At 42.4% G+C, this 18414-nt stretch overlaps 1 protein-coding gene across 2 annotated transcripts in view; it reads left to right on the plus strand.

Annotated features, from left to right (window-relative positions):
* Positions 1-15093, plus strand: part of LOC129867219 (transmembrane protein 117-like) — a 90432-nt gene extending 75339 nt beyond the window's left edge. For both annotated transcript variants that reach the window (XM_055940477.1, XM_055940478.1), the window contains 4 exons: positions 4042-4139; positions 5941-6100; positions 11503-11632; positions 12715-15093. In XM_055940477.1, the coding sequence (XP_055796452.1) occupies positions 4042-4139; positions 5941-6100; positions 11503-11632; positions 12715-13394 (1068 nt within the window). In that variant the 3' untranslated portion in view covers positions 13395-15093. The remainder of the gene's footprint in view (positions 1-4041; positions 4140-5940; positions 6101-11502; positions 11633-12714) is intronic.
* Positions 15094-18414: the final 3321 nt, after the last annotated feature.

An 18414-nucleotide genomic window follows, 5' to 3' on the forward strand; every position in this document is an offset into this window, starting at 1 on the left:
AAAATCACCGGATATTTTGGAGGCAAACATTACTGAACATAACGCGCCAATGTAAACTAAGATTTTTGGATATAAATATGAACTTTATCGAACAAAACATACATGTATTGTGTAACATGAAGTCCTATGAGTGTCATCTGATGAAGGTCATCAAAGGTTAGTGATGAATTTGATCTCTTCTGATTTTTGTGACTCCTTTCTTTTGCTTGAAAAAGGGCTGTGTTTTTCTGACTAGGTACTGTCCTAACATAATCAGATGGTGTGCTTTCGTTGTAAAGCCTTTTTGAAATCGGACACTGTGGTGGGATTAACAACAAGTTTATCTTTAAAATGGTGTAAAATACTTGTATGTTTGAGGAATTTTAATTATGAGATTTCTGATGTTTGACTTTGGCGCCCTGCACTTTCACTGGCTGTTGTCAAGTCGATCCCGTTAACGGGATCTCAGCCATAAGAAGTTTTAACTGGCTTGCCTGGTTAAATAAAAAAATGCAAATGTTAACAATTAAACTTGAGGCCCTGGGACTGAACCACGCCCTGTGCAACTTGGTCCTGGACTTCCTGATGGGCCGCCCCCAGGTGGTGAATGTAGGAATCAATATCTCCACTTCGCTGATCTTTAACACTGGGGCCCCACAATGGTGCGTGCTCAGCCCCCTCCTGTACTCCCTTTTTACCAATGACTGTGTGGCCATGCACGCCTCCAACTCAGTCATCAAGTTTGCAGACGACAACAGTAGTAGGCTTGAACTTTGATTTGATGCCAACCATGACGAGACAGCCTACAAGGAGGAGGTGAGGGCTCTGGGAGTGTGGTGTCAGGAAAACAACTTCTCACTCAACGTCAATAAAACAAAGGAGATGATTGTGGACTTCAGGAAACAGCAGAGGGAGCACCCCCCTATCCACATCGACGAGACAGCAGTGGAGTAGGTGGAAAGTTTTAAGTTCCTCGGCATACACATCACTGACAAACTGAAATGGTCCACTCACACAGACAGTGTGGTGAAGAAGGCACACCAGTGCCTCTTCAACCTCAGGAGGCTGAAGAAATTTGGCTTATCACCTAAAACCCTCACAAACCTTTACAGATGCACAATCGAGAGCATCCTGTCGGGCTGTATCACCGCTTGTTAAGGCAACTGTACCGCCTGCAACCGCAGGGCTTTCCAGATGGTGGTGCGGTCTGCCCAACGCATCACCGGGGGCAAATACAGCACCCGATGTCGCTGCCTGTTCACCCCGCTATCATCCAGAAGGCGAGGTCAGTACAGGTGCATCAAAGCTGGGACTGAGAGACTGAAAAACAGCTTCTATCTCAAGGCCATCAGACTGCTAAATAGCCATCACTAGCACATAGAGGCTGCTGCCTATATACATAGGTTTGAAATCACTGATCACTTTAATAAATGGAACACTAGTCACTTCTACATATCTTGCATTATCCATCTCGTATGTACAGTGGGGAGAACAAGTGTTTGATACACTGCCGATTTTGCAGGTTTTCCTACTTACAAAGCATGTAGAGGTCTGTCATTTTTATCATAGGTACACTTCAACTGTGAGAGACGGAATCTAAAACAAAAATCCAGAAAATCACATTGTATGATTTTTAACTAATTAATTTGCATTTTATTGCATGACATAAGTATTTGATAACCAACCAACCAGTAAGAATTCTGGCTCTCACAGACCTGTTAGTTTTTCTTTAAGAAGCCCTCCTGTTCTCCACTCATTACCTGTATTAACTGCACCTGTTTGAACTCGTTACCTGTATAAAAGACACCTGTCCACACACTCAATCAAACAGACTCCAACCTCTCCACAATGGCAAAGACCAGAGAGCTGTGTAAGGACATCAGGGATACAATTGTAGACCTGCACAAGGCTGGGATGGGCTACAGGACAATAGGCAAGCAAGTTGGTGAGAAGGCAACAACTGTTGGCGCAATTATTCGAAAATGGAAGAAGTTCAAGATGACGGACAATCACCCTCGGTCTGGGGCTCCATGCAAGATCTTACCTCGTGGGGCATCGATGATCATGGTGAGGGATCAGCCCAGAACTACACAGCAGGACCTGGTCAATGACCTGAAGAGAGCTGGGACCACAGTCTCAAAGAAAACCATTAGTAACACACTACGCCGTCATGGATTAAAATCCTGCAGCGGACGCAAGGCCCCCCTGCTCAAGCCAGCGCATGTCCAGGCCCGTCTGAAGTTTGCCAATGACCATCTAGATGATCCAGAGGAGGAATGGGAGAAGATCATGTGGTCTGATGAGACAAAAATAGAGCTTTTTGGTCTAAACTCCACTCGCCGTGTTTGGAGGAAGAAGAAGGATGAGTACAACCCCAAGAACACCATCCCAACCGTGAAGCATGGAGGTGGAAACATCATTCTTTGGGGATGCTTTTCTGCAAAGGGGACAGGCCGACTGCACCGTATTGAGGGGGGGATGGATGGGGCCATGTATCGCGAGATCTTGGCCAACAACCTCCTTCCCTCAGTAAGAGCATTGAAGATGGGTCGTGGCTGGGTCTTCCAGCATGACAACGACCCAATACACACAGGCAGGGCAACTAAGGAATGGCTCCGTAAGAAGCATCTCAAGGTCTTGGAGTGGCCTAGCCAGTCTCCAGACCAGAACCCAATAGAAAATCTTTGGAGGGAGCTGAAAGTCCGTATTGCCCAGCGACAGCCCCAAAACCTGAAGGATCTGGAGAAGGTCTGTATGGAGGAGTGGGCCAAAATCCCTGCTGCAGTGTTTGCAAACCTGGTCAAGAACTACAGGAAACGTATGATCTCTGTAATTGCAAACAAAGGTTTCTGTACCAAATATTAAGTTCTGCTTTTCTGATGTATCAAATACTTATGTCATGCAATAAAATGCAAATGTATTACTTAAAAATCATACAATGTGATTTTCTGGATATTTGTTTTAGATTCAGTCTCTCACAGTTGAAGTGTACCTATGATAAAAATGACAGACCTCTACATGCTTTGTTAGTAGGAAAACCTGCAAAATTGGCAGTGTGTCAAATACTTGTTCTCCCCACTGTATATATTGTATCCTATACTTTTCTAATGTATCTTACTCTATGCCTCTCTGACATTGTTCGTCCATATATTTTTTATATTCTAATTCCATTCCTTTAACTAGATTTGTGTGTTGTGTAATTGTTAGATATTACTTGTTAGATGTTACTGCACTGTCGGAGCTAGAATCACAAGAATTTCGCTACACCTGCAATAACATCTGATAACCATGTGTATGTGACCAATAAAATGTTATTTCATTTGAGCCTATAGAAATGTTGCGCAACATGATCTCATGGGTTTTCATGAAGTGTTTGATTATATTTTCGATAACATTTGCATTGATGTCAGAGTAATTAGAGGGACAATAGAGTGCTGAGTACCAGGCAGTTAGCAAGTTTGGTACACTACTAATGGCCATCAGCAGCATCAGAGCTCGGAGAAGCCTAGTTACCGTTTGGAATTTGACTCCGGTCATGACTCGTGACCTCCGGTGTGGCGGTAATACGGTCACCAAAACACCCCTATTCTCAACACAATCTTTCTCCACTCTCTCTGCCTGAAGGAGATGTGGCCTGCTGACAAATGACCCTCGCCCCAATGAAGTCCCTTCTCCGAAAGTCTGGATTTGCATAGTTGGGTATAACAACCCTTTAAAATCTAAATAAATGTTGATCGAAAATAAATAAACCTAGATTACTTTTAATGATTGACTGTATAGCATAGGAATATAAACAAAGCAATGCCATTTGAATTGATTACGCCATTCCATTGCGGCGTTTCATCGGCAGAATGGCAAATTCTAAACATCCATTTTAACACTGTATTCACAATGAAATAACACAAGCTCAATCTGGTACGAATGTGATTCTATTCATTATTTTTAGCCTCATTCGGAGATCACTCAGAAATGAATGATTCCTGGAAACATCATCTCAGTTTGATGTTAGTTTATTTCTCCCTCACACATGTCACGTGTTAAGTTACCCTGTTTTATTCCCAGGTCACTGACATGATGCTCCAGGACCAGCACTACCCAGACTGGGGCAAAGCTGCCAGAAGGTTCTGGAAACAAGGCAACCACAGGATCATCCTCTTCTGGTATGTTCTATTCTCCAGTCTAATGCATTTACAGTATGCTGCCTCTGAGCACAATCAGTGTATGTGTACATGTGTGTGTATGCTGGGGATTATGAGTACGTGTGTGTGGGTGCTAGGGTTCATGAGTATGTGTGTGTGCATTAGCATGCATGTATTCATTCATGTATTGGTATTCAGACAAAGCCCTGTGCTCCTCGTGGGGTTACACACAGTAACACACAGTCAATAGCCTTGTTAATCTTTCACCTTTAATTAGAAGAACAGGAAGAGGAAATCAATAGACACAGCAATGTCACGAGGCCAGCTATACCCCTGCCTTTACACACACACACACACACACACACACACACACACATACACACACACACACACACACTGCTGCCTTTACCTCACTGAGCCAGAGCAAGGTCTATGACCCACTCAAACTGTTACACTGTGCCCAATAATGCTTATTACAAAGGAGCGGTCAATGGTCGTTTTAGACAGTCCTGATCTAAATATATCTCACGGTCACCTGTGGTCTCAGAGGGGGTCACTCCACCAGGTCAGCATGAAAATGGTTCGCTACTGCCAGTCAAACATGACAGGTTGATGCCCTTATCTCAAATCAAAGTTTATTGGTCGCGTACACAGTTTTGCAGATGTTATAGCGGGTGCAGCGAAATACTTGTGTTATTGGCTCCGAACAGTGCAGTACAAATTTCAAAAAATTACACAAATAATCAAAAACAAGAAATCAAGAATGTCCAAACGAATCTAATTAACAACCCCAGAAATACTGTATCAGTAATCCAAATGCAACCTGTGGATAAACTCAAAAATATATATGTACAGCAGTAGATATATTACAGTGAGTTATGTCAACAATCCAGTATATAAATATGCAGTGTGTATAAACAGTGTAACAGAAATCCATTGTACAGTAGTAGATCTATGTCCCTAATGCTGGTTATTGGACAAGACACTAGGGTCACTACTGGGATGGGGATATTTGAGTTTATGTACAAACATCAACATGTGTTGGAGTAGTTTGGTATTATCTGAGCATTTCGATTTGTAAATTACCAATAAATGGAAGTTCAAAGTCACACTCTCCAATGCATTATGTTTCCCATTATAATTGATTGTTCTTCTATTTTAGGATGCAGAGTGTCGAAATATAGTCTCTGTGGCTCCTCTGGAAGCCTTTGTCTTATTAATGAATGCCCCCAGTCTGACTGTCACAATCAATGTGTACTCTCGGGAGAAAGTATGATTTGTAAATCTCAAATACTGGTTGAGAAAGTATGATTCATAAATATGTTGAGGAATGTATCTTGACATTATGCGGCAAAGAATCTGGGTAAATCACAAATGACAGTTACAAAAATCAGTAATCTGGACTGGATTTAGATTTTTTAAATGCAAACTGTGACTGTGATGAACTTGGTGCAAGCTACCGGCAATGCAGCCAGTCACCATGGGGATGCAACAACCCACACAACACCAGTGTGATAATTACTGAATGACATTGAAACAAGTACAAAGAGGAGCCAAATATAGTTTGCTAAATCCAAAGTCCATAACACACAGATAAACATCAAATGATACCTAACAGAATTATTAACCATCATTAATATTTACATAAACCTATGATAACTTCCTGTTATAATTATATTGTTGTTATAGAGAAATGAGCAGAAGGCAAATTATTGTCCTCCGCTGTAACAAATGGACTAATAAAGTGGTAATTAGTAAATCTGTGGAGTGTGCCAGGTTATTAACTGGAAAGTAATGCGGTTTTACTTCCGGTCTCCCCCAGGACGGTCCTGATCACTCTGACATCAGTGGTTTTGCTGGTCATCAGCACTGACTGGATCAGCTGGGACAACCTGAACCGGGGATTTCTGCCCAGCGACGAGGTCTCCAGGGCCTTCCTGGTATCCTTCATCCTGGTCTTTGACCTGCTCATTGTCATGCAGGTAGGGGCTCCCCCATGGCCAATTAAAAACTAGCTGGACTCCTATACTCTCCCCCACTTTTTCCTCTATCTCTCCGCTTCCTCACCCCTCCCTCAGGGGCAGCAGGTAGCCTAGTGGTTAGAGTGTTGGGCCAGTAACTGAAAGGTTGCTAGATCAAATCCCCGAGCTGACAAGGTAAAAATCTGTCGTTCTGCCCCTGAACAAGGCAGTAACCCACTGTTGCTAGGCTGTCATTGTAAATACGAATTTTCTCTTAACTGACTTGCCTAGTTACATAAAGGTTAAATAAAAAAGGGTCACTGTGGTACTTGCATGAGAGAGGGAGACATTTAATCAGTCTGAACCTGCATGTCTACTTACCCCTAATCCATCATCCACCCAGCAATCCGGCCATGCTTCAGGCAAGGAACTACACCCTCTCCTCCTCCGTGAACCCAGGCCTTCCTTAATGATGACTCATAAAATGTTATGTTTTCTTTCCTTTTTTCCACCCAATGTTCCACATCCCACAGGAGACTATACATCAATAAAGGATTTGTCAGTGGCATACTCATGAATATGCAAATATTTTGTCTGGGTAGAAAATGCATAACAGTGTTTCAAAGAGAGAAGGCTTTCAGCCCAGTGGCTCCAAGCTAAATGCAGACTGGTTGGTTTGTAACGCTAGCCGGATTTAGTTTTGCTTCTGCTAATGTTTAATGAACATACTTTTGTATATATAATGTATGTGGACACCCCTTCAAATTAGTGGACTTGGCTATTTCAACCACACTCGTTGCTGACAGGTGAATAAAATGATGCACACAACCATGCAATCTCCATAGACAAACAGTGGCAGTAGAATGGCCTGTACTGAAGAGCTCAGTGACTTTCAACGTGGCACCGTTATACTGTAGGATGCTTTACCCTGCTAGAGATGCCCCGGTCAACTGTAAGTGCTGTTATTGTGAAGTGAAACCGTCTAGGAGCAACAACGGCTCAGCCGTTAATTGGTAGGCCACATAAGCTCACAGAATGGGACTGCCGAGTGTTGAAGTGCCTAGTGCGTAAAAATCGTCTGTCCTTGGTTGCAACACACACTACCGAGTTCCAAACTGCCTCTGGAAGCCACGTCAGCCCAATAACTGTTCGTCGGGAGCTTCATGAAATGGGTTTTTATGGCCGAGCAGCCGCAAAATCCTAAGATCACCATGCACAATGCCAAGCGTCGGCTGGAGTGGTGTAAAGCTCGCCGCCATTGGACTCTAGAGCAGTAGAAACACGTTCACCGGAGTGATGAATCACGCTTCTGGCAGTCCGACGGACAAATCTGGGTTTCGTGGATGCCAGGTGAACGTAACCTGCCCGAATGCAAAGTGTCAACTGTAAAGTTTGTTCCCCCATACACAAAGCGAGGTCCATACAGAAATTGTTTGTCGAGATTGGTCTGCACAGAGCACTGACTTCAACCCCATCGAACATCTTTAGGATGAACACCTTTGGGACGAGCCAGACCTAATTGCCCAACATCATCGCCCAACCTCACTAATGCTCTTGTGGCTGAATGGAAGCAAGTCTCCACAGCAATGTTACAACATCTAGTGAAAAGCCTTCCCAGAAGAGTGGAGGCTGTTATAGCAGCAAAGGGGTGACCGACTCCATATTATTGCCTATGATTTTGGAATGAGATGTTCGATGAGCAGGTGTCCACATACTTTTGGTCATGTAGTGTATTTCCACAGCTTTGTTGTTTTAAAGGATATGGAGTAGTCTAATCTGTAGTATCCCTTAAATGTCTGTTTCTACATTATTGAAACTGCCTAGTAGCTGCTCATGGATAAGTACACAACCTTATTGTGTCAATAATACCTCAGCCTACCTTATTCTGCACACTTGGCACCTGTTGTTACCACACTTTTATTATTAGCTAACACAAATTATTTATCTGTAGCACAATAACTGACAAAAAAGAACGAATCCGATATAATGTATTTTCAATGGTATTTAATTTACCTCAGCTCAGCCATTCAATAGTTTATAATTATTTTATTACAAGATTACAACTTCTCACAAATTTTTTCCATGCCTGCTTTTGTTTGCATAGGCCTCCTTGCTCTTCACCGGGGTCCCTTTCCATCTCAGAAACAGGCCAAGGCATAGTGACCATCTTGGTCCTGTATGGCTCAGTTGATAGAGCATGTTGTCTGTAATGCCAAAGTTGTTGGTTTGATTCCTGGGGCCACCCATATGTAAAATGTGTGCATGCATGACTGTAAGTGACTTTGGATTAATGTGTCTGTTAAATGGCATATATTATTATTATTATTATTATTCAGCATGCTGTCAGTTTCAGCTCTCATCTCCTGCCTCATGACTACAGCAGTCTCCATAGTATGACATCCCTATTTTGACTCCCTGGCCCCAGCCAATACCCAACTACCCACCAATCACATCACCCCTGCATCTTTCAGATTTCGTTGTTTATGATTGCTAGCCTCCTCTCGTTTTCTGCTCTGTGTACAGCAAGCACGTTTACTACGGTTATTTATGATTTCAATTAGTTCCCACCGGTAGTACTCACATGGATCTGAGGCTGGCTGTCCATGCACTTTACTCTGGTAAAGTCAATAAACACTCCTCTACTCCGCCTCTATGTCATTCACCTTCATATGTACATGTTCTGTCTGGTACAGTCTCAAAAATGTTGGGTTGTTTGGATGACCCAACTGCAGGGTGCAGGCATTGGGCCACTTAGTGGGGTTGTTTTCTAAAAAGAGCAAGGTTGAGTTGTTAGTGCTGGGTTATTGATGCTGGGTTATTGAGATATGACCCAGCGGGTTAGATCAGAAGACTGGAGGTGTGGCTTAGTAGAGTTGTGGCTTTTAGATAGTTATGTTTGGCCACCTGTGAGAGTAAGCGTCATTCTGGTTAATCTGTTCTGTTGTATTGTTATCACATGGTAAGGTTGAACACAGACACTTTTGAAGCTTTACTGAAGCTAACGGAGTTCCTTAAAAGCCTATACAAATCTCAATGTTGTGATAGACATCACTTTGTTGCAATGTGTAAAAAATCCTGTTATTATAGTAGAATATGTAATGTGTAAAAATATTTAAGGAACAGTTTTATTTGCAGTGTACAAACTTAAAGTGGCACTCCAGTCTCCTTTTCAGCTCATATGTCATCTGATTTACAAAAGGCACATCTCAATAGGTGGTCCAGGTAAGTCATGAACTAGCACAAGTGAGGGGGGTGGGCCTTTCCTCTTTTGTTCTCTGTTGTTCCTCAATTGAGGGGCAAGGCCGATAACATCATGACTTCCCATCAAACCAACTCCTTGAATGCCCTACTCCTTGAAGTTTGCAGTTGTCTAACCACTATTTTTCTCAAAACATATATATTTTTTACCTTTTAGTGTGTGTACTGTATTCATACTAGAGATAAAGCTTTTCAACAAGGAAAGTAAAAAACATGATGAACAGGAATGACATTTACTCTCACGGATGGCCAAAAATAACTGCCGGAAGCCACACCCCTAATAAGCCACACCTCCTGAAAAGAACCTGAGGATTACGTTAAAAAAGGCCCAGCTGCTGGGTCAACCCAGCATGAAAATGAATAAAACCCAACTGATGGTTAAATTAACCCATGTTTGGGTTATCCCAATACTAAACAATACATTAATTGCACTATAACGGCGACAAGCGATGCCCAGAAACTGTTAGGGTCTACATAAAGCTGTCCCAACAGCACACTGGAGTGAATCCTTTCCACCGCTACACCTGGCTATCAGCAGAGCCTTGTCTGGCAGCGAAACAGTTCATTCAGCCTTGTTTACTGCTTTCTTTTAAAAACATAGCTGATATGGCTGACCATATCTCCCTGGCATATTACATCATAGAAGACATTTTTGGACTCACCTTGTTGTGCGCGGCGGTCCTTCATTGGCAAATTTTGTCATCAAAGAAAAATATTTTCAATTCCAAGTTGAATGACCGTTCAAAACGTATTTTTTCAGTCTGACTTCCCAGTTGCAATGCTTGCGGGTTAGCCACTGTCACCGATTCCTTCCAAACAACTCATTGTTGAATTTGCGATTTCCAACTTGTTGTGTAATGTTTATGTCCAATGGCTGATGAGAACCGATACGTTTTATCTATAATTTCTCTTCATATGACAAGGATTAAACAGATTGTCTACTTGATTTATGATGATGACTGCTAACTAAGATTTTGAAAGTAAGATGTTGTCCAATCAAAGCTACTGTAGATATCACGTGATTAGATGTAATTTTATCTGTGGCCAATGACATTGAGCCTTCTTGGAAGGGCACTTCTAATGCAACTCTATGGCAACACCCAAAGGGCTCACATTCTTGATGTCTACCTTTACTAAAGGCGGGTGACGTAGTGTCCCCATGAGTGACAGAACACTGAACACACAGCCACTGTGTGAGTGTCTCTTCCAAAGAATCAATTGTGACCTAGCAAACTTGTAACTGTTTTGTGTGCTTCTGTGCGTGCGCATGCATGTGTGCGTCTGTGCACTGTTTACTACAGTATGTCCTAGAGACTCATTATTGATTGTGAGGGGGGCACATGACTTAAATGTCAAGCTTATTAGTGGGACTGTATCAGGAAAGGAAGTACAGTTGAGTAGGTGGAAGGTCTAATTAATATCAAGGGGGAAATCCCTTCTCATTTTTTTCCATATGAACATTCATACATATGGATTCTTCATTCACCCTAACATCTTAAAATGTATAGAATTTTATAGCATTAGAAATGGCTGCTGTTTAGGTACATAACTAGACTGTTAGAATCTGATGAAAATGCAGCTATTCATAAAAATCTGGAAAGATCTGTGTGCTTTTGTTGTAAAAAATGTACAGTATGTCCCTCTATCTGTTCAACACACATCACATTCTTCCCAGACATTATCACTTGTTTATTTCAGACAATGTTCCGGGATCTTACATCTATATGATATTGAGTCTGTATTGACTATTCCAAAAAGACTGAGACACAGAGGGCAACTTATAGATAGATGTCTGTGAGTGATTCCTGAGGTGTTTTGACATGAGAAAACATCAATGCACACAGGCACAATACAAGGCCATGTAAGCACACACTGTGCACTGCAGCTCTCAGTTAGGCTTTTGACCTCTGTGGTAACTTAACCGTCAATGGACAACTCCTCTGAATCCCTCGTTAGTATCATTTTATATATTAAAATAAATCCCTGCTACACACGCACCATTAGACTTTGGAGCCTCTGTATTGTTCAGATTCTTCTTTTGTCTTTGCTTTTATGCTAGGTGTTACATGATGTGTGTTTACTTCAGTAAAAGCTTTCACTATCAGTAAATTATTTGGATGGGCTGATGTATTTGCATTGTTTGATCATATGTTTGATGTCATTAGGATTGGGATTTTCCTCAGTTCATGGGCGACCTGGATATGAACCTGCCTGGCATGTCCACCACTCAGCTCAAGTTCAAACTTCCTGTCTGCAAGAGCATTTTCAAAGAGGAGTACCACATCCATATCACAGGTACATATATTAGCAAGCATACTATACAAGTAAACATACTATACTATCCCAATTGATTTAGGTGGTATAGAGGGTCACCACTATTACTTCAATATTTTCACATTCTATCTGACCAGCTGTGTTTTGATGGTTGCACCATGACACTGGCCTAAGATGAATACAGATCAGATATACCTGTTCTGACATGTATCTTCTTCATCCTATCAGTGTTGCTTGTTTCTGCCCCACCTAGCATCCCTGCTGCGTCAGACAGAAAGGTGCAATGTGTATAAACATATGAGAGTTAACTCTTCCATTTAAACAATCACCCAGGTTTCATTCTGTTCCACAGCATGCCCCAAGTATTGATATTATTCAATGTGTTGCGCTTGTTTTCTTTAATTATAAGTAATTTATTAAACTCATGTGGGGCGACAGGTAACTGAAAGGTCGCTGGTTCAAGTCTCTAAGCCGACTAGGTGAAATATCTGTGGATGTGCCCTTGAGCAAGGCACTTAACCCTAATTGTTCCTGTAAGTCGCTCTGGATAAGAGCATCTGCTAAAGTGTAAATGTGACAACCATTAAGGGGGAGAGAAACTAATGTTCCCATGCTAGATGTTCAAACGCTCCCTGATTTGCGCTTGGTTGTTAACCATAATGCATCGCACATCCATTTATCATTATGTTAATATTCTTACAGTATGTGATTGCTTTGACTAAAAGCTTGTTAACGGTGGTGCGTCTCAGGAAAGGGAAGGAATTGTGTCACATGTACCCATGAAGCTATCTGACTTTAGATCAGTAAACCTGGAGAGATTGCTACCATTAATATTATGACCTCATTTCATTATGTGTCAATGTTGGACCTGGTACCTGCAAATATATTCTCATATGCCTTAACACACATACTGCCTGTGTTTTGTCAATTGATTACCTTAAATACATTTGATTCTTAAAAGCTTTAGAATTTGTCCCAACAGTACAGAAATCAGTGAATTAAAGAGCATGTCAACGTCAGCTTGGGCACAATAAATACAATAAAACTGGATTTTGACATCTAGAAATGACCCTAACTGCCCTCCATATTGTTTGTCCCTGCAGGTAAGTGGTTCAACTACGGCATCATCTTCCTGGTGTTAATCCTGGACCTGAACATGTGGAAGAACCAGATCTTCTACAAGCCCTACGAGTACGGCCAGTACGTTGGTCCAGGGGAGAAGATCTTCACTGTGGAGGAGCCCCACACGCTGGGCGACTTCAACCGCAGCACACTCACCTACAAGTGGCGCTCCAGCCACGTGGACCCGCTGACCAACCGCTCGTACGTGCATCGCGACATGTTCCTGCATAGCCGCTACGTGGGTGCCAGCCTGGAAGTCAAGTGCCTGGCCTTCATCCCCAGCCTGGCTGCCTTTGTCCTCTTTGGCTTCTTCATCTGGCTGCTGGGACGTTTCCAGGACAGCGAGACCTTCCCGGAGGGCCCGGTGGACAAGACGTACGAGAGGATCAAGAGGAAGTCTCCGTCTGAGTATAGTAAGGACATGGGACTCACGCCAGAGGAGGTGCACATCTCTATGAGCGAGGCGCTCAAACGTTCCGAAACCCCCATGCTGCTGTCGGTGGACGGGCATCACTTTGCTCTGCACTCTGCCACCTCCACCAACTCCACTTCGCCTGTTTCCATGGAGAGCCAGGAGACGCATCCCAGCATTGTCATCGAAGGCGCGGAGCCGAGAGAGCCGGCGGTTTCCTTTGATGTCGGCAAACTGTCACCGCCCTGACCTTACTGCCCTGAGGGGAAGTACTGCTATACTTCTACTGACAGACACACAGCCTGGAGGGAGGAGAGGAGACACAGGAGAGAGACCAAACTGAAACTAATTTTCAGTCTAGATCTTTTTCAGTCTGAGTAGATTTTGAACCCAACACTGATTGAGTATTCCTGGAGCAGGAAGATGTAGCTACAATGGCCACAATGTTTTGCTACTGTGATATCCCTGATGGCTTTTTATTATGATTATTTATTTGAATTGTGAAACCTCTAAGCTGACACCAACACAATGACAAACAGCTTATTTTAACCTCCCTCACTGCAAAGTTCTATTGTCAACATGGTGCTCTAGCTAGATTTGCCGTTTTTATAATATCAAGATGTTTTCTCTTATCGTAACATATTTTGGTGCCTATGTGGGGAACTATTTCTACAGTCGATGTATGACACAATAGTCATGGCTAGTTTATATTGTACAACTAGAGTATTACAGTTGAAGAGGTGCCTTGATAACCCACGTCCACTAAAGGACAGCAACATAGTCTATACCATAGGCAGCAAAACAGAAGATGTCTGATAATGTGTGTCTGTCTTGTTTATTTCAATGTTCCACTTCACAATGTTGGACAATGTTTACCCTTTCAGACTTTATCACAGGTTTTTGAATGAATGTGTTATCTTGATAATTCTTACATATCCCATCTTCACGTGCCTCTTCTCTTGTCGTCATAGAAATGACTTGATTGCTAAACATCGTTATGATGATGATAATACTATGACCACCTCTTCATTTTCTGGTTGTATTATCAAATGCAAGATAAAAGGCATAAGCTATTTTCAAATAACATTCAAAAGTCACCTCATGATCGCTTATCTGGTCATTATACTCAGATGTAATGCCAATTAGGTCAGAAAGGTCATTTGCCCTTGGTGGGGTAAATGTGCTTTTGTTATAGAAGGAGAGGGAAGTACACCAAATCTAACTGCTGCACCTTACCCATATCATATCCCCCAGCAGTATATGTACCACAAGTACGACCTTGGTTCGAAGCCAGTATTGGGGTATGGTTTGGTTTGAGAGAACACATAGAGAATGTGACCTCTTACAGCTGACAAGCAAAAGAGAATGGGAGTTTTTAGTATTTATGAGAGTTATGAGCGTTATTATATCACATACGTTAAGTGTGCAACTACTGTATACCAATGCTCTGTTATTTAAGTGTTTTCTAACAATGTGTTGTGCGTCTGAGTTTGTGCGCGCGTGCGTGTGTATGTGTCAGAGACAGCGAGAGCTGACAATTCTGTGAAGAGGTCAATGTAAGTCGTGTATGGTCCTTGGTTCAGTGATCCCCCTTCTACACTTTACAGGTCAGAGTCCTCATTACAGCTCAACTTATTTCATTTTGGAGATATGGCTTCGCAACAAGGCAACAAATTGCTAAATGTATGGGGCAATGGCTAAAGGAGTGTGTTTATCTCACTTTAAGTGATCTAGTGATATGTTTGTAAAATATTGTGCTTTGGTTGGAACTGAATGTTCCCCCTGCTGTTATACATGGTATTGTGTTGCATAACTGACAGCTATTTTGCATTCTTGTGTGTGTGGTTGTGTGTTTTTTTTAAACAAAGGATATCTCTTTTTAACATGTTGACACAATAAATGTCTGCCGAGTAATGGTATCAATAAAATGTATACATTTTGCTACATACTAGGTTGCCGGTGCCCTTATTAACTGATATACTTTGTGGGATTGAAGAATATCAGTGTGAGATAGAATGAGGTGCCTATCTGTTACATAACCTCAATGCTGAAATTAGTTCATATTTTATATACAGTAGATATAGCGCGCATTGACACTGTTGCCAAGCAACTCCTCAGGTCAACTTCATACAGCTGCTGACCCAATTACATGGAATATGTAAGATTACTGTTGCATTGTCAAGAAGGAACCTGCAAGTAAACATTTCATTGGATGGTGTATACCACGTGTATCCTGTACATACAACTAATAAAACTTGGAAAATGAGAGAGATAGTATAATTATAGTAGTACTGTATTTACACAAGGTAAGATATGAGAGAAAGATTATCTACACTTAAACATAGCCCTGTTCATGCCATTAGGCCATCATTAGCCCTCTTCTCACTAATGACGTAATGTAGTTTAGTCGTTTGTTGATACAGAATACAATATACTGTAGCTAGTTTACAAAGATACAGACCATGTCAAACATAGGGGGCACGGAGCTGTACAAGAATGCTTCTAAAAGTCAAACTGGGCAGTCAAACCATCAACTAGTCACTCTACAGTGTAGTTTGTTGGCTAAGGGAAACATATTTCTTACAGCTGGAGTGCTAGGTCTTATGCTGAAGCCATTCCCAGTGTGCCACTGCAGTGAGAAATTAGATATTGATTTATGGGTGTATGCAGTAAGTGAGGGAAATCATCAAACCAAGAGTTTCAATAATGTTCGGGATGAGAAAGGTGGGACGTCTGTGCCCAAGTTGTATACTCCAAAAATGAGATGGGTAAAGTAGGCCCTTCTGTAAGTGAGGAATAGTCATGCAACTTTGCAAGAATTGGCTTCAAACGAATTTTAGTTCAACTTCATGTCTGTGAACTGTGAGTCTCCTGTGAATCCATCAGTCAGGACAGAGGCAGGGTGGTTTCCCCATGAGACTGACTGGTCTGAAGACAGTCTCAGTCTGTCAGCTGTGACTGACGCTGTGGGTGATGATGTTATCCCTGTCTGATTCCTACTGTGCCTCTGATGCCTAACAGTGAGACGAGGGGTTCAGATTAGTCTCTGAGTAGCCTATATCCAGTCACTCACTTGGAAGAGAGATTGACGGACAAAAAAAAAGTATTACTCCGATTGATTTTCTTCTGCTTCCTTTTTTTTGGAATAGAGAGGTGGCGAGAGTTCATTTTTATCAGCGAGGATGAAGTGCTTTGAGTTAAGCAATAGTGGTTGCACACTGTGGAACTAATACCTGCACATATACTGTATGGCTATGTAGCGGAGGTGGTTTCTCAGCTAGTGTAGCCTTGAGTGTTGACATCTCCCTTAACTTACTTACTGATGCAATACACAACACTTGTTGGGAGAATCAAAAATAAGTGACTGCAGCTTTAGTGCATTCAACCAACCAACTATTTTGCCAGATAAGCACATACTGCATGTCATATCTAGTTAAATGTAGGCTAAATCCGGACATAGTGATAATTGGAGGCTTTGCTATACATAGAATCAGCACTGTTTTGGATTTACATATTAACAAATTTGCCAATTGATAATTAAAGAGTTGAGGTTGAGTCTCTGCTGCTCCCTCTGACACACAGAGAATATGAACCAGGTCCCCTACAGAGGAATCAAGCTACTGTTGCATTCTACACTGTACGTCTAAGATCTATGAAAGGGTTCAATAATGTCTGATGAATGACATCCAATACATTACCCTTCTGATGCCTTGAGAGTTGTCAATGTCAACTAACACGCATGTTGTAAACTAATGGTTTATGAAGGCTACAGTGTTTACAGATCTCCACGTAAAACTATTGCGCTGCTCCACTGCCTTAGTCCTCCTGCCTTTGCCAAACCCAATAATATAAGTGTCCATTAGTAATGAACACAGGACAGGCAGTAATGTGGGCGGAGACATCTGTTGCGGTGAGTTCAACTTACCCCACCATGGAGAATTGGACATTTAGGAGCCAGCTGGACAGCCACTTAGCCCCGCTGTGCCACTACCCCTTTGCCCCTGGCAAGGAGCCACCACCGGCTAGGAGCCACCACCGGCTAGGAGCCACCACCGGCTAGGAGCCACCACCGGCAAGGAGCCACCACCGGCTAGGAGCCACCACCGGCTAGGAGCCACCACCGGCTAGGAGCCACCACCGGCTAGGAGTCACCACCGGCTTGCAGTCACTGGGCCAAAGCCTGCCAGATGGTGCCCTTGCCAGTGTGCTTCCAGCCACTGCGGACGTACATATACACACACACAAACCAGACACACACGCACGCTTTTATTGCAGTCAGGCACACGTTCACAGTAGTCTATATTCATCATTTGACAGGTATAACACGTTTCGTAGGAGAGAGAGATGGCAAATGTTCCACTGAGGGAGGAGAGGAAATGGTAGAATAACAATGTGCTCCATGGTTCGGTTCCGCTTTGTTTTTGTTCATGTAAGAAGCTGCTGCTAGGGAGACCCAGGGAATTAGTGGGTTAGTCTTCTTCAGGCACAACTCATTCCTCCCAGCCAGCATGTATATTAATATGCTAATTATTTTAGGAGTTTAAAGCACTGTACTCTGAATCATACAAGTATTACCATTACCTCTGGAACCAGTGGAAGGAAGCAAAGCAAACCAATTGGGACATTGTGTATACTGTATCACAGTATACACAAATGAGATGCTCAATGTATTGAACAAATGAAAGTTCTCAATCAAATACAGTACTCAATCAAGTACTGTGTGTGTATTGGCAAACCCTCAAAATGCTATCCTTAAAATCCTAAACTTCAAACACCTTCCAATTATCCATTCAAAATCAGACTGATCTGGATGGTTCTGGATCCTGCACTGTACTATGTAATCATCACCAGCACCATGTACACCGGCAGCAGTGCAGACAGAGGAAGTCCACCTGCTCAATTCATATTTGATGTGAAAGGTCAGGTGTGATGATGTGTAGGTACCACTGATAGGCTGTGATTGCTGGTGTCAGGCTGAGTTTCCTCTCCTCTTTTCTGCTCTAACACACTGTCACACAAACATGTGTTCTGACATGAACTAACTCTCACCTCGCTATCCTCTTCACAGGAAGTGGGGAGGTCTGGTAAGGCAAAGCTCAAGAAATTTGTCATCTGTGTTGATTGAATTTTCGGGTACACGAGACCTGAGAGGATAAGTTTTTGACTTCATATGAATACAGACACAAGTCGTGGTTACGTAGGAGATCGATGATTTCTAATGACTAATACACAACAACATCCTAAAAAAGACAAGCTCAAACAATTAATG

Source organism: Salvelinus fontinalis, chromosome 12 (assembly GCF_029448725.1).
Source record: "Salvelinus fontinalis isolate EN_2023a chromosome 12, ASM2944872v1, whole genome shotgun sequence".
NCBI classification, from domain to species: domain Eukaryota; kingdom Metazoa; phylum Chordata; class Actinopteri; order Salmoniformes; family Salmonidae; genus Salvelinus; species Salvelinus fontinalis.